Source organism: Eimeria tenella, genomic scaffold, assembly GCF_000499545.2.
Source record: "Eimeria tenella Houghton genomic scaffold, Eth_scaff213, whole genome shotgun sequence".
NCBI classification, from domain to species: Eukaryota; Apicomplexa; class Conoidasida; order Eucoccidiorida; family Eimeriidae; genus Eimeria; species Eimeria tenella.
Window position 1 is genome coordinate 1,180 of NW_013544195.1, and position 14,980 is coordinate 16,159.

General features: G+C 40.0%; 2 protein-coding genes across 2 annotated transcripts; both read right to left on the reverse strand.

Moving 5' to 3' along the window:
• Positions 1-1,365: 1,365 nt before the first annotated feature.
• On the reverse strand, positions 1,366-3,309 carry ETH_00015045 (uncharacterized protein; the record flags this gene model as incomplete). The annotated part of the gene is made up of 4 exons (XM_013379324.1): positions 1,366-1,736; positions 2,237-2,367; positions 2,717-2,947; positions 3,107-3,309. 4 exons carry the CDS (start codon positions 3,307-3,309, stop codon positions 1,366-1,368), a joined length of 936 nt encoding a protein of 311 aa, XP_013234778.1.
• Positions 3,310-7,045: 3,736 nt separating this feature from the next.
• On the reverse strand, positions 7,046-14,912 carry ETH_00015050 (cullin 3, putative; the record flags this gene model as incomplete). Its single annotated transcript, XM_013379325.1, has 11 exons — positions 7,046-7,070; positions 7,174-7,350; positions 8,195-8,328; positions 9,009-9,078; positions 9,177-9,418; positions 9,627-10,140; positions 10,709-10,808; positions 11,333-11,417; positions 12,153-12,338; positions 13,169-13,311; positions 14,765-14,912. 11 exons carry the CDS (start codon positions 14,910-14,912, stop codon positions 7,046-7,048), a joined length of 1,824 nt encoding a protein of 607 aa, XP_013234779.1.
• Between the last annotated feature and the right edge of the window lie 68 nt (positions 14,913-14,980).

The window sequence follows — 14,980 nt, forward strand, 5'->3', positions numbered from 1 at the left end:
TTCTTGAATGCGACGCTCGCCGTGGCGGCTCAGGTGTCTCGCGACTCTTCTTGCGCGTTTTGTTTTCTTTTGCATTTCTTTTTTCTCTTTTTAATCTGTTTCATTTCTTTTATTCCTTTTATCTCTTTTGAACTAACAGTAAAGGCCTGGGCCCCCAGCAGCAGCAGCAGCAGCAGCAGCAGCAGCAGCCTGGGAAGCCCAGCGAGAACGGGAAACAGCAGAAGACAAGTTGCTGCTGTGCGACCCGTTGGCTGTTCGCTGCTGCTGCCTCGACTGCAGCAGCAGCAGCAGCAGCAAGAGAGTTCAGGGGAAGCCCCCCAGCAGCAGCCAGCCTTGTGCTGGTTTCAGAGAGCAACAAAACTTTAAACCTTTTAAAGTTTTTAATGAAATTAGTTCTTTAGGCCCCGACGCTGGAAACACGGGGTGTACGTACACCCGAACAATTCTCCCCCCGCCAGTTTGGCTGCTGGGGTGTATAGACACCTTAAGACAGCCACTTAAAGCCTTTTCTCAACAAAACATGAGCACCAATTCAAACTCTCTTTTCTTTTTCTTGAACAACACTTCAAATCTATTCTTTTCTTTGAATAGTAATTCAAATTCGTTTTTATTCAAATAAAAACGAAAATTCAAATTGTTTTTATTTTCTCTTTTCCACTTTTTGCTGCAACATGCAGTCCCTGGAAAGCCCCGAGGACTCTTGATATTTCACTTCTTATTGCATCATTATTTAATTTTCTCTAGTTTTATTTTATTTTCTTTTATAATTGCATTTATAGTCTATTTGTTTCGCTTTGCATGCAGCCGCCGGAAAGGCGAAGCGTGGGGTGTACGTACACCTGGCGGGCGCAGCAGTTTTAAAAGTTTTTGAATTCGCCACAAGTTCTGTGGCCACCAAAACCGATAAATAAATTTATTTTCCCTTTTTGTTTTGGGAAAGAAATAATGTGCTGCTAACTTCTAAAGAGCAGCAAAAGCGGCGGAGGCGCAACAGCACGCCGCGCGCGCATGCATGCGCTGTGCTGCAGTGTACGTACACTCGAGAGAAAAGCAGCAGCAGCAGCAGCAGCAGCAAAAGAGCCTTTCAAACGCATGCACATCAGACAGAGCCGCCTTCGGACCCCAGGAAACAAATACATCCAAACACATTCGCATTTGCTGCTGGCTGCGCACACAGCAGCAAATGCTGCTGCTGCAACGCCTGCAGCAGCAACAGCAAAAGATATAGCTCAAAACGCCTCGACTGCAGCAGCTGGAGCACACGCAACTGCTGCTGCAACTACTGCACACCTGCGCCAGCAGCTGCTGCTTCAGTCCCCACTGCAGCAGCAGCAGCTGCTGCTGCTGCTGCAGCAGCTCCTGCAGCTAGTAGTAGCGGCCTGCGAAGCGCACGCCCTGGGCCTGAGAGGGCTTGCCCGCGGGTTTCCTGTCGTGGGGATTAATTTCAAGTTCTGTCATTTTCCTTTCGAGTTCTTCTTCGGGATTTTCAATTTCTTCCTTTTTAATTAGCTGCAGCTCGTCGAAGTCCTGTTTGCTGCTGCTGCATGCAAGTCTGGGGGGCCCTCTCTCTTCCCCCGCGGGCGCTTTGGCTCCGCTGCGCTGCTGCTGGCCCTTTGCTGCTGCTGCTGCTGCTGCTGCTGCAGCTCCGCCAGAAGCAGCAGAATGCTGGGAGCGGTGAGAGGCCGCAGCTTCTTCTTCCGCGTGTTGGCGAGAGGCCGCCAGGCGTGCAGCAGCTTCTGCAAAAAGGCGAAAAACGAAAAAATGAACTTCGAAAAAAATGAGGAAAATGAAACATTTGAATGCTTCAAATCGAACTAAATTCAAATTCAGACAAACGAAACATTTGAACATTTCGAGTCAAAATAAATTCAAATTCAGAAAAATGAAACACTTGAACATTTCGAGTCGAAATATATTCAAATTCGGAAGAACGATACATTCCAACATTTCAAGTCCAACTAAATTCAAATTCAGAAAAATGAAACATTTGAACATTTCAAGTCCAACTAAATTCAAATTGTTTCCTAATTTTGCGTTTTGCTGCCGCTTTCCTGCGCTTTCCACCCACTACTCTTGAAACTTGCAAGACATGAATTTTCGGGAAAGCGAACGAAAAAGGCATTTGCATGCATATTTGAAGAGATAAAATTGAATTAAATTCATTTTTGAAATCTATTTTGCATTTTCCTGCAATTTCCTCTCGCTTTCCACCTCGAGAGTTGGGGTGTACACGCACCTGGAGTCAACGGCCACACAGGAACCCGCGCCTCCGCCGCCGCCCGAGCCCTCATTTCTGCCATTTCGCGTTTTCTTTTCTCTTCTTCCAATTCCTGCATGCGAGCCATCACTTCTTCTTGCTGCCGATTGCTGAATTCAAAAAAACAAAAAACAAGAAAACCGACACCGAGCCGCCGCCGCCTGGATTAGGGTTTCTGGGGTTTCTAGGGTTTAGGGTTTGTTAGGGTTTGGGACGCGCGGAAGCTCTAGCTCTGCAGCAGCAGACACGAGAGCAGCAAACTGGCGAGGCACGGAAGCAGCTGCTGCAGCACCTGCAGCTGCTGCTGCGCGCTGCACCTCGGTGCTGCCTTCGACACCACGCCGCTGCCGCAGCAGCCAGCTGCTGCTGCTGCTACTGCTGCACGCTGCACCTCGCCGATCTGCATCACCAACACCGCCAGCAGCAGCAGCAGCAGCAGCAGCAGGGGAGCTGTCTCACCGGTAGTCGATTCGGTAGCACGAGGTCCAGTCCTGCGGCGAAGATTGGTCGAAGGCAAGGATGTTGGAGTCGGTGAGTTTGAAGTTTTGCAGTTTCCAATTTCCCCGCGAATAGGCCACAGTGTACTCCGAGGCCCACGGCCCGAAGGGCCCCCGCTGCTGCTGCTGCTGCTCTGCTGCAGCAAACTGCTGCAGCTGCGGAGCCAACTCCGGGTTCAAACGGTCTTCGTACCTGCACACACCCCAAACCCTAAACCCTAAACCCTAAACCCTGGGCCCTCGCCTGCGCCCTCTGAACCCCATGTCTCAGCCCTGGGGACCCTACACCCGGGGAATCCCAAACCCTAAAGTCTAGACCCTAAACCCTAAACCCTAAACCCTAAACCCTCACCAGTTGTCGTTGAGGCACATGGCATTGTAAGTCCTGCGGCCGCCCCTCAAGGCGTTGCTGCCGCGGAGAGAAAAGTACTGGGGGACTTTTCCCCCCACCTGATCTTTGCTGCTGCGTGCTGCTGCTGCTGCTGCTGCTGCAGCCGCGAAACCTTCGGGGGGCCCCCCGGGGGCCCCCTTGCCCGCGTAGGCCGGCACCTCCATCTGCAGCGCATGCAGCTGCCTGCGCTGCTGCTGCTGCTGAGGGTTCCCAGGACTCGCAGGGTCTGCAGCAAGCTGTGCGCAGCAGCAGCAGCAGCAGCAGGGCGGATTGGGTCCTGTTTGCCCTGCAGATTGCAAGAAAAGCCCGCGAAAGAAAGTCAAGAAAGCCCGGGAAAGGAGCTGCTTTGTTTGCCTGAACTTCAGTGCATGTGCTGCTGCAGTCGAGCCGCTTTGCTGCTGCAGCTGCTGCGGGCTCGAGGAAGCTCCTCCTTTTCCGCAATTTCAGCCAAATGAAGCAAAAAGAAGCCACAGAGAAAACAAAAAATGACCTTTTAAACATAATAAAAGGGACCAAGACGCGCTGCTGCAGCTTTTCCGCGCAGCAGCAGCAGCAGACGGGCAGCAGCAGCAGCAGCTTCAGCCGCTGCGCCCGCCGCGGAAGGCCCTGCTGCGGACTTCCCCTTTTCGAAGACTAAGGGGCTTCTTTTGTCCATTTTAATAGTGCAATTGCATTTTTTTGCATTTTAAATTTGCTTAATTGTTTTAAAAATCCGCAAAGCGCGGGAAAATCCGGAAGATCAGCTCAAGTTGCAACGGTCCACTCGCCGCGCCCGCAAGTCCAGCGGCTGTCCGGCGAGCGGCTTCTTCTGCGGTTTCGTTTTCGAATTTTGAATTATTTATTTTGAAAATAAATAAACAAAAATAAACCAAACTCAAAACTTCAGCTTTCTCTGCATCAGAGCAGCCCTTTGATCCATTTGCAGCTTCCACAGCCGCGAACGGCTGTGCAGGATTGACCGCCACCGGGTCCTCCTTCTGCACCTGTTCATTCTCCACTTTTCCCCTTTAGACTTCTCTTAAAACTCATTTCAACAGTTTCCTCAACAAAATTTGCAAATAAATATAAATGGCGTTTCGTGAAACGGCCACAGAGCTGGCCTTGACTCCGGGTTTCTCAGGTGTACGTACACCTGCGCCAGCCGATCAGTCACTTCTCGCCACTCGACGGAAACCCAGTGAAACTTTGAATTTAAATCAAATAAACTTCTGCAATTTGTTTTATTTATTCTTTAATTTCAAATATTATCTTGTCGCTTCCAGTTTCGCAGCTTCAGAGAAAAAAAGTACTCCCGCTCCCCGCGGTAAGTCCACCGCCAACATTCCCCAAAGTCCACAGCCTCTATTTTCATCATTTTTATCCCTTTTGAATTTTTTGAAATCTCGTCAAATTGCCAACACTGCTGCTTGAGTTCTCCTAAACCCTAAACCCTTTTAGCCCCCAATCCTCGCAATAAACCCTAAACCCCGATTTCTTCCTTTCAACTTTTCTTCATTTTCTCTTTTTCATGTTTTCTGGCGACTTCGCCACTTTCCTGTATCTACACTGCAGCACAAACTGCAGACTGCAGCAAAGATGGGCCATTTGCCTCCGCTGCCAGCAGCAGCAAAACGGAGACACAAAGACAAACTAAAACATAAATATTCAATTTGTTTATTTATTTCATCTTTCTCTGGTTTGGTTTGAGTCAGCTGCAGCAGCTGCAGCAAAGAGAATTCTGAAAATGTAGAACTTCTCTCTAGCTAACAAATGCATTTCTCTCTCCTCTCACTCTCAAACCCTAACCCTAAACCCTAAACCCTAGCCCTAAACCCTAAGCCGTAATCGAGGGCCATCCTGGGCAGCAAATGAGCAGCAAAAGACCGCAGTGCTAGCTTTGTTGTTGCTGCTTCCTTATGGAAGGAAGGAGGGAGTGGCCCCAGCAGCAGCAGCAGCAGCAGCAGCGTTTGCTGTTGCAAAAAGGGGCCGGGTGTACATACACCAGGAGTCAGGGCGAAGCCACAAAACTAAAGAAGACAGAAAGGCACTTTGCATGCGCATGCAGCACTCGAGGTGTATATACACCGCAGAGTCTTGTGGGGCCCGCGTTTGCGCTGTACAGACACCTGCTGCATGCAGTCCACGCCCAGTGCACTTGCTGCTTCCAACCACTTCTTTAAAAGCACAAAAGTGTTTTAAAAACATTTACTTTGTGCTTTTCACTTTTGTTTATTATTTATTCTTTTTGCACTTAAAGGCAATGTGAAGGAAATGAACACTTATTTGCCACTTATTTTCGCTTCCAACTCCGAAACGGGGCTTTTAAATATCCACAAACATGCTCCAGTGTACGCGCAGGCGAGGTATACGTACACCTGGAGGCGCGCATGCATGCGTTTTAATGCATTTGAAGTTTCAGAAATCTTTTTTTATTTCCCGAGCTCAAATAGCTAACTAGAAGCGCCCCGTCGCACGCAGCAGCTGGCGAAAAGCAAAAAGATCGATAAAAAATAAAAGAAGAATAAAAAGCATAAAACAGACGAATAAAAGAAAGAGAACAAAAGGAAAAGAATAAAAGAAAAAGAATAAAAGAAAACAGGAGAAAAAGACAAGAAGAAACTCCACAAGAAAAGGGCAAGGCGAAGTGCTGCATGCCTCTGGGGCCCCGAAGTGTAGATACACCTCAATTCTACTTGCAATTGTCCTTAGAATCACAAGAGTTGAAATTATAAATGCGAATTTAAAATAGTAAATCATAATTATTCGAATAAATCGGAATTATATTCTTTTAATTCGCATGCGTGTGAACTGGCGCGCTGGGGGCTCAGGTGTACATCCACCTGCATGCATGCATTTCAATTTCCGAGTGTTTCGCGTTTTCTAAATGCAGAGGGAAAATTCGCATGCATGCATTTAATTTTCATAGTGTTTTTGTTTATAAATGCAGATGGAGGCTTTGGAAAATAAATATAAATAAATGTAAATCAAATTTGAGCTTTGTGGCTGTGCAGGCCCCTGCGGCGCGGTGTACGTACACCCCAGACTGCGGCTGCTTTGCAGAAAAGCACTTCAATAAACGGAATTCTATTCTATTTGCGACTTTCTCGGATTTGTTTTTCTTTTGTCTTTTAATTAATTCCAGAAAAGAAAGCAAATTAAATGCAAAATGCGGAAAAGAAACAAATGTGCAAATTGGAAGAAAGTGTAAAGTGTGAAATTGTGCAAAAGACATATAAGAACATATAAATACATATATATATGCACAAACATATAAATATATATATAAATATACACAAATGTATATAAATATACATAAATATATATAAATATATATGAATATATATAAATACATGCAAATATAAACACAAAAACATCGGCTGCATGCACGCAGAGGCCACGGGTGTACGTACACCGCAAATCCAGTATACGCGCATGCATGCAGTTCTGGTGTACGTACACCCCAGCATTTAGAACCCCGATTAGAAAGGTGTCGATACACTCGAAGAAGCAAAGAACCACTCCAACTGCTGCTGCGAAGCAAATAACTAACTGGATTTGTTTATTAATTCATTTATTTATTTTCTATTTTATTTCTTTTTTAATTCCACTTTTCAACAAACACTCAACTAATCCCAACTCAAACTTTCCATTCAACTCAAAGAAAACACAAACGCGAAGGGCAACGTGACCCGAAGGAGACCGCTGCTGCTGCTGTTGCTGCTGCTGCTGCTGCAGCTGCTGCTGCTTCGTCTCCTCCCCGCCCAGAGTTGGGGTGTAGTGACACCCGAATGAACACATCGTAATGACACGTTCCCGACGCCCAGCCCAAACCCCAAACCCTAAACCTTAAACCCTAAACCCCAAACCCTAAACCCTAAACCCTAAACCCTTGCAGCAGCGCGTCCCAGCGTCCTGCGGGCTCTACGCCACGTAGGTGTACATCCGCCTGCAGCAGCCGCACGGGAAAACAGCGGATTCAAAAATAAAAGGCCAAAATAAATAAATAAATACATAGATAATAAAGAAATAATTAATTTAATTGAACTTACATGTCTTTGGGCCCTCTTTGGATGTATTCTCTTTCTATTAAAGCTTCAATTCTGTTTTTAATGAGAGCGGCGGAGGGCGCGAAGCGGGGCGCGAGGTGTACAGACACCTCAGCCACCAAATCCGCATGCAGCATTTGCTGCTTGCTCTTCAGGGCCCTCACTATTGCTGCTTCTACCCTGAAATAAATATAATAATAATAATAATAATAATAATAATAATAATAATAATAATAATAATAATAATCATTATTATTATTATTGTTTTATAAATATATACATATAATTGCAACTCATAGCCTTAATTGTTTTAATTCAAATAGTTAATGTGCATATATATATATACATATATACACACACATATATATATATATAACTTCATTTATAAATATAATTATATTAATTCAAATGATTATTACTTTTATTTATATAATTCTATTAGTTCAAATAATAATTATTTTTGTCGCCCACCGCGCTTTGGGTTTTAAAGAGTAAATTAAAAAAATAAAACAAATAAAAGAATAAAACAAATAAAGGAAATAAAAGAATGAAAGGAATAAAAGAATAAAAACAACAAAGGAATGAAAGAAATGAAAGAATAAAACAAATAGAAGGAATGAAAGAATAAAAGGAAAAAAAGCAAAAGAATAAAAGAAACAAAAGAATAAAGGAAATAAAAGAATAAAAGAAACAATAAAGGAAACAAAAGAATAAATTAAATAAAAGAGTAAAACAAATAAAAGAAATAAAAGAATAAATTAAATAAAGAATAAAACAAATAAGAGAATAAAACAGATAAAAGAAATAAAAGAATAAAAGGATTAAAAGAATAAAAGAAAAAAAAGAATAAACGCAACAAGAGACATAAACGAATAAAAAAAACAGAACAACAAACGGAGCAAACGCGCAAAAGAACAAACCAAACAAACCAACCAACCAACCAAACAAACAAAATAAACAAAGAAAGAAAGGAATAAATAAATAAATAAATAGTAAAACAAATAAAAAATAAATAAATAATTACAAATGGTTTCTGTCGAGCTCGACACTGGCGGGGACGTCCGGGCCCGCCTGGAGCTCGAGTTGGAGGCCGGAGGAAAAGGGAGAAAGAAGAGGAACTTTGACGCAAAAGTGGGGCGAGTGGAAGTCGGAATTGACCTAAAAAAGGCCGAAAAAGACAATTTTGGAGACGGAAATGAATCCAAAATCCAAAAACCAACTCGAATGTCCAAAAACACGAAACAAATCCAACAAAAACCCAAAAAAATGAACCGAAAACGAAAAAAACGAACGCGCCAAGTGCGCCAGCTGTACAGACACCCCAGAGCAGGCTTGCACACTTCACAAATAATTTACTTTCTATTATTTATCGTTTATTATTTATTTATCCATTTATGTATTCATTTTTGTTTGTTTGTTTGTTTATATTTATTCATTTACTTATTTTTACTTGTTTCTTTGCACTTATTATTTATTTTTTATGTGTTTGTTCGTTTGGTCATTTTTTATTTATTTTTTATTTACTTATTAGCTCATAATGGGTGGTGTACAGAACAAACAAACAGAGAAGTGAAGAAATAACTATATTGAAACAAATATATAAATGAATTAATTAATTAATTAATTAATAATAATCAATAAAAAATAAATAAATAGTGAGTAAATGAATAAACAGTAAATGTAGGATAACGAATAAATAAATAATGCACAAACAAATAAACAATAAGTAATATATCATAAGAAATAAATAAATGTGACAAATAAATAAATAAATAAATAAATAAACAACAATAAATAAATAAATAAATGAAATAAATAAATAAATAAATAAAAAGTACTTCTAAAATGTCTTCATCCTGAAGCTCCTTTGTGGGCATTTGGCCGTCACTACGGCGCCGGTTCAAAATTCTGCAAAAACGAAAAATAAAACAAAATTAATAAAAATAAATAAATAAATAAATAATAATAAACAAATATTAAATAATAAATAAACAAAAATGCCTCACCTGCACTTGGAGGTGCAGAGGGAAAGCAAATGCCGTTTGATTTCTGCTACTGCAGCAGGCGCTGCTGCTGCTGCAGCGGGATCTGCTGCTGCTGCTGCTGCTGCTGCGTCGAGCTTTTCAAGTGTTTCTTTTGCTGTCAAAGAGTTATTGTAATTAAATAAATATAAAATGCACATTTGCAAAGTTGAACAATTTATTTCGTGAGGCCCCAACGCGAAGCAGCCCCGCAGCACTGCGCGCCCCTGAGGTGTACGTACACCGCAGCCCCACCGTACACCCACTCAACTTCACAGAAACCTGCTGTCGCTAGCAGCAGCAGCAGCAGCAGCAGCAGCAGCACAGCAGCAGCAGCAGCAGCACAGCAGCAGCAGCAGCAGCGCAGCAGCAGCAGCAGCACAGCAGCAGCACAGCAGCAGCAGCAGCAGCAGCACAGCAGCAGCAGCAGCAGACCTCTTCGAGAATGAACTTGAGGACCCTGCCGGAGTGTCTGCTGAGGTAAAAGGAGACAAAAGAATCCACGCAGGGCCGCAGCAGCGGCGGCAGCAGCAGCAAATTGGTCAGAGGTTCTGCTGCTGCTGCCCAGGTTGCATGCGTCAGCACTGTGCATTCAAATTCAGGTGTACAGACACTTGACGCCCGCAGCCCGTGGTACCCCGCAGGAGGGTCGCCTGCTGCTGCTGCTGCTGCTGCTGCGGTGGCTCCTGCTGCTGCGCTCTGCAGGTCCGAGGGGTGGCCCGCCGAGCAGTAACCCGAGCTTGCTGCTGCTGCTGCTGCTGCTGCTGCTGCTGCGGGTCCCTCGGCGGCGGTCCCTATAATTCCGTGGCCGCTGCCGCCAATGTCCGCAGACCTGTTGTTGCTGCTGCTGCTGCTGCTGCTGCTGCTGCTGCTGCTGCTTGCTGCAGCAGTGGGCTGTGCGTCTACCCCAAAGAAGTTCGCATAGTACCAGTGGGGATTGGTGGGAGTTCTGAGAAATGAAATAAAAAATAAAATAAAACAAAATAAAATAAAATAATTTACTTTTAAATTCTTTTGCTGCTGCACTTCGGCATTTGTTGTGGTTTAGATGCATTGGCGCGCTTCGCTATCTAGCTAGCCAGCTAGCTAGCTAGCTAGCTGGCTAGCTGGCTAGCTAGCTCACTAGCTATCTAGCTAGCTAGCTAGCTAGATAGCTGGCTAGCTAGCTAGCTAGATAGCTGGCTAGCTAGCTAGCTAGCTAGCTGGCTAGCTAGGTGGCTAGATAGCCAGCTAGCCAGCTGGCTAGCTAGATAGCTAGATAGCTAGCTAGCCAGCCAGCTAGCTAGCCAGCTAGCTAGCTGGGTGGCTAGCTAGGAAGCTGATTAAAGAAGTGGAATTGAAATTAAATTAAAAACAATAAATTAGAAAAGCAATTAAACAATGAAATTGAATTAAATAGAAGTACTTGTTTGAAAGGCAATTAAAAAAATAAAATAATAAAATTAAATAAAATTAAACAAACAAAATTGAATGAAAAAAGTTAAAATCAAATAAATAGAATGAAATAATTAAATTACTTGTTGGCATAAAGACAGTGTCTCGCGTAAGCTTCTTTGATTTGTTTTGCAACAAACAAATCCCGAAACATCGACTCCAGCTTGCTCGTGTACTGCTGCCCTGCAGCAGCAGCAGCAGCAGCAGCGGCAGCAGCAGCAGCAGCAACAGCAGCGGCAGCAGCAGCGGCAGCAGCAGCAGCAGCACAGAAAATTTGGACAATCGAAGTATTAAACAACTTTCAAAATGTTACAGTTAATTAATTAATTAATTAATTGTTCAATTGATTGATTAGTTAATCAAGTAATTAAGTGATTAATTAACTAATTAATTAATTAATTGTTTGTTGAACTAATTAATGAATTAACTGTTCAGTTGATTAACTAATTAATTAACTGATTAATTAACTAATTTATTAATTGTTTGTTGAATTAATTAATATGTGAAATTTGAATTCTGTTTGCAACTAATTTGCAAACCAACTCAACTTTTGCAAAAGTCGCATTAAAAGGAAAAAATAAAAACCCATTAATTAAAACGAACTAAACAAAATAAACTAAATTAAATGCATTAAATGAATCAAATTAAATTGATTTTAAATAAATAAATAAATAAATAAATAAATAAATAATTGATTTAAAACTCACCACATTCTGCACTCAGCTTCGCCACAAAAAGCTTTTCTGTGTCCAGGTTTCCCGAACGGCTCTGCAGCAGCCGCCTCGCCAGCAGCTGCAGCAGCAGCAGCAGCAGCAGCAGCAGCAAATGATGCAGCTTTATTTGAAATGGACTTTGAAATGGTTTTAATTTTGTTTTTGTTTTTAATTCAAACAAACTGAAACTAAAACTCACCGAAGGCCAAACAAAAGACAATTAAATAATAAATAAATAAAAGATAAATAAATAATAAATAAACAACGAATAAAAGATAATTAAAAAAATAAATAATAGCAAATAAAAGATAATTAAATAACATTTAAACAATAAATAAAAGACAACTAAATAAATAATGAAAGCCAGTTAAATAACAAATAAAAGATAATTAAATGATAAACAAAAGACAATTAAATAAAAGATAATTAGACAATAAATAAAAGGCAAAAAGCAATAAATAAAAACCAAACAAAAACCAGACAAAAACCAAACAAATAAACGAATAAACAAACAAACAAATAAATAAACAAATGAATGAAAAAAAAATAAATAAATTGAATGAACAAATAAAAAAAGTGAATAAAAATAAACAAATAAATAAATAAATAAGTAAATAATTAAACAATTAAATAAAGTCGTACAGATTTATAATGAGCAGCAAAGACACTTCTAAGAAAACGAAAAAGAGCCAAAAAGTGTTGGAAAGAAATTTGGACTTGGTGGAAATTGCAAAGACGAAAAGATAAACAAATAAATAAATAAAATGAATAAATAAACAAAAAAGGGATCAATAAAAAGACAATAAAGTCCTACAGATTTGTAGTGAGCTGCGAAGACATCTTTGTCTCTGAGAAAACGAAAAAGAGCCAAAAAGTGTTGGAAAGAAATTTGAACTTCGTCGGAATTTAAATTTCGAAAAGTCCGACGCATAAAGCCGTCCACAAACAGCGCCAAGTACCCCGCAGACCGGCTGTCTCCGCCCCAGAAACCCTCAAACGCCTGACAAAAAAAAGGCATTTTGGGTCTTTTTTAGCTCTTTTTAACTCCCTTTTTCTCTCTAAATAAGCCCCAGTTGTTGCCAGTTATTTATTTAGTTGTTTCGGGGAAAGAAGGGAAGAAAAGCGGCAAAAAAAGGCTTTTGCGCGAAGTGGAAAAAGAGGAAATTAATTTGGAGAACAAGATACAAACGGGGATTTAAATGGAATTAAAATGATTTATATTAAAATAAATATAAATAAATTTAAATAAATTTAGATAAATTAAAAGAAGGAAATGAAAAAAAGAAAGAAAATGGCGTTTGCTTTGCGTTCAGATTTGCAAATATTTGTCCATTTCGCGTTTGTGATAATCCGCAATAATTGCAATAATTCATTTTAATTCAAATATTTTATTTTGTTTTATTTTTAATTTATAAATTTCTTTTCAAATTTGAATTCGAATTCGTTTTCATTCGAACAAGTGGCTTTCACTTGCATTTACAAACATGCACTTCATCTGTTCATTTTGGTATATTTCCTGTCAAATAATTGATTCAAATCTAAATTTAAATTTAAATTTAAACTTATAAAGTCCTTTGTATTTATATTTATAATAATTTGATGCAAGAAAGGGAGAAAGAAAAAGCAGAGAAGAACATTCTTTGCAAGTAGCAGCAAAATGAGCTGTACATACACCTGGAGAGCCGAACAAAATTCTGGTGAATAAAAGGCCTTTGAATGAGCAAAAAGAAATATAAAAAGAAAATAAACGGAAATAAACATCTAGAGAGGGAGAGAGAGGCGAAAGAATGGAAAGAACAAAAAGAGTGGAAAGAGAAAGAAAAGACGAACTGTTTTCATGGCTGCATGCATTTCGGGGTCTTCTGCAAAAGCCTCTTTGATTATTTTTGAAAACTTTTGTTTCAAATTCAAAAAAGAAGTCACAAATGCATTTGGGTCTTTCGCCAGAGAACTGTCCGCCAGCAACGCGTTTCCTGAGAAGTTCAGAAACGAAAAAAAGATTTTTCATTTCACAAGTTCCAAATTCAACACTTTTGAATTCAAATTCAAAACTTTTAAATTCGAATTCGAAATGTTTGAATTCAAATTCAAATTCAAATTCAAATTCAAACTTTAAATTCAAATTCAACTTTTAAATTCAAATTCAGTTTCAATTTCGATTTCAAGTTCATTTCAATTTCCAAACTTTCAAATTCAAATTCGAAGCTTCTGAATTCAAATTCAATTTCAAAGCTTTTGAATTCAATTTGAAATTCAACTTTGAACTCAATTTCGAATTCAATTATGAATTCAATTTTAGATTAAAATTAAAATTAAAATTAAAATTCAACAAAGTGCTCTTTTGCAATTCTGCAAAAGTCCGCAGTGGGCTCTCAAAAGGAAAACAAAAGAAATAAATTATTTTCAATTTTCAAATTATAAAACGAAATAAATCCAAAAACTGAAATTGAAATTAAAATTGAAATTGAATTAATTGAATTGAAACAAAATGATGTGAACCGAAACGGAATAAATAAACGAAATGAAATAAACTGAAATAAGCTGAAATAAAGACGAAATAAGATGGAATAAAATAGAATAAAGTGAAATAAATTAAATCAAACTGAAATAAATGGAATTAAAATAAATAAAAAGAATAAAAATGAATTAAAAAGAATTAAAAGAAGAAAACAAACAATTCAAGGAGTCACCTCAGAACACCGCTCCAAACGAAATCCACCAAATCCGAATCAGCTCAAAAAGTGTCAAAACAAAACAAATGAATAAAAGAAATAAAACAACAAAATAAATAAATAAATGAATAGATAAGTAAATAAATAAATAAATAAATAAATAATAAATAAAAGATCAAAAGGAGAAGAAAGTTGAACTTCGGACCACCGTGTTGCTCGTTTGAAAACACCCCTGGGAGTTCGGCGCGAGCGCAAAAACGCATTCAAAAAGCATCAGAACAAAACAAATGAAACAAATAAATAAATAAAACAATAAAATGAACAAAATAAATAAGTAAAACGAACAAACAAACGGATAAATAAATAGATTTCGTCGCTGCATGCCTTGCTTGAACGTGCAGTTCGGCGCGGGCGCCCAGACCCATTCAAAAGGCGTCGGAACAACGCGAAACAGACAAGTAAAACGAAGCACAACAAACAAATAAACAAAAAGACAAATAAACAAGAAAATAAACAAATAAACAGGAAAAATAAACAAGTAAACGAACAAATAAAGGAGTTTCGGACCCTGCCGCTGCGTGACTCGCAGGAAGACGGCGAGCGCGCCCGGCCGGGCTCACAGGCACGAAAACAACGCAAACAAAAGAAATAAAAGAACAAAACAAATAAAAAACAAAAGAAACAAAAGAATAAAACAAACAATAAACAAAAGAACAAAACAAACGAAGAAATGCAGACAGAAGCAACTCCGGACCCTGTTGCTGCATGACTTGCTTGAAGACGTCGCGCAGCTCCGCCAGCGCGCCCTGCACTTTGGAAAAGAGAAAGTACATTTGCTGCAGCTCTTTGACTCTGTCATTTCGAATTAAAAAGGGGCCCCCGCTGCTGCAGTTTCGACTCATCTTTTTGAAGTTCGAAGAAATAAAAGTTTCCAACAACAAGTTCGCAAGGGGGCCCCCCGAGGCCTCCG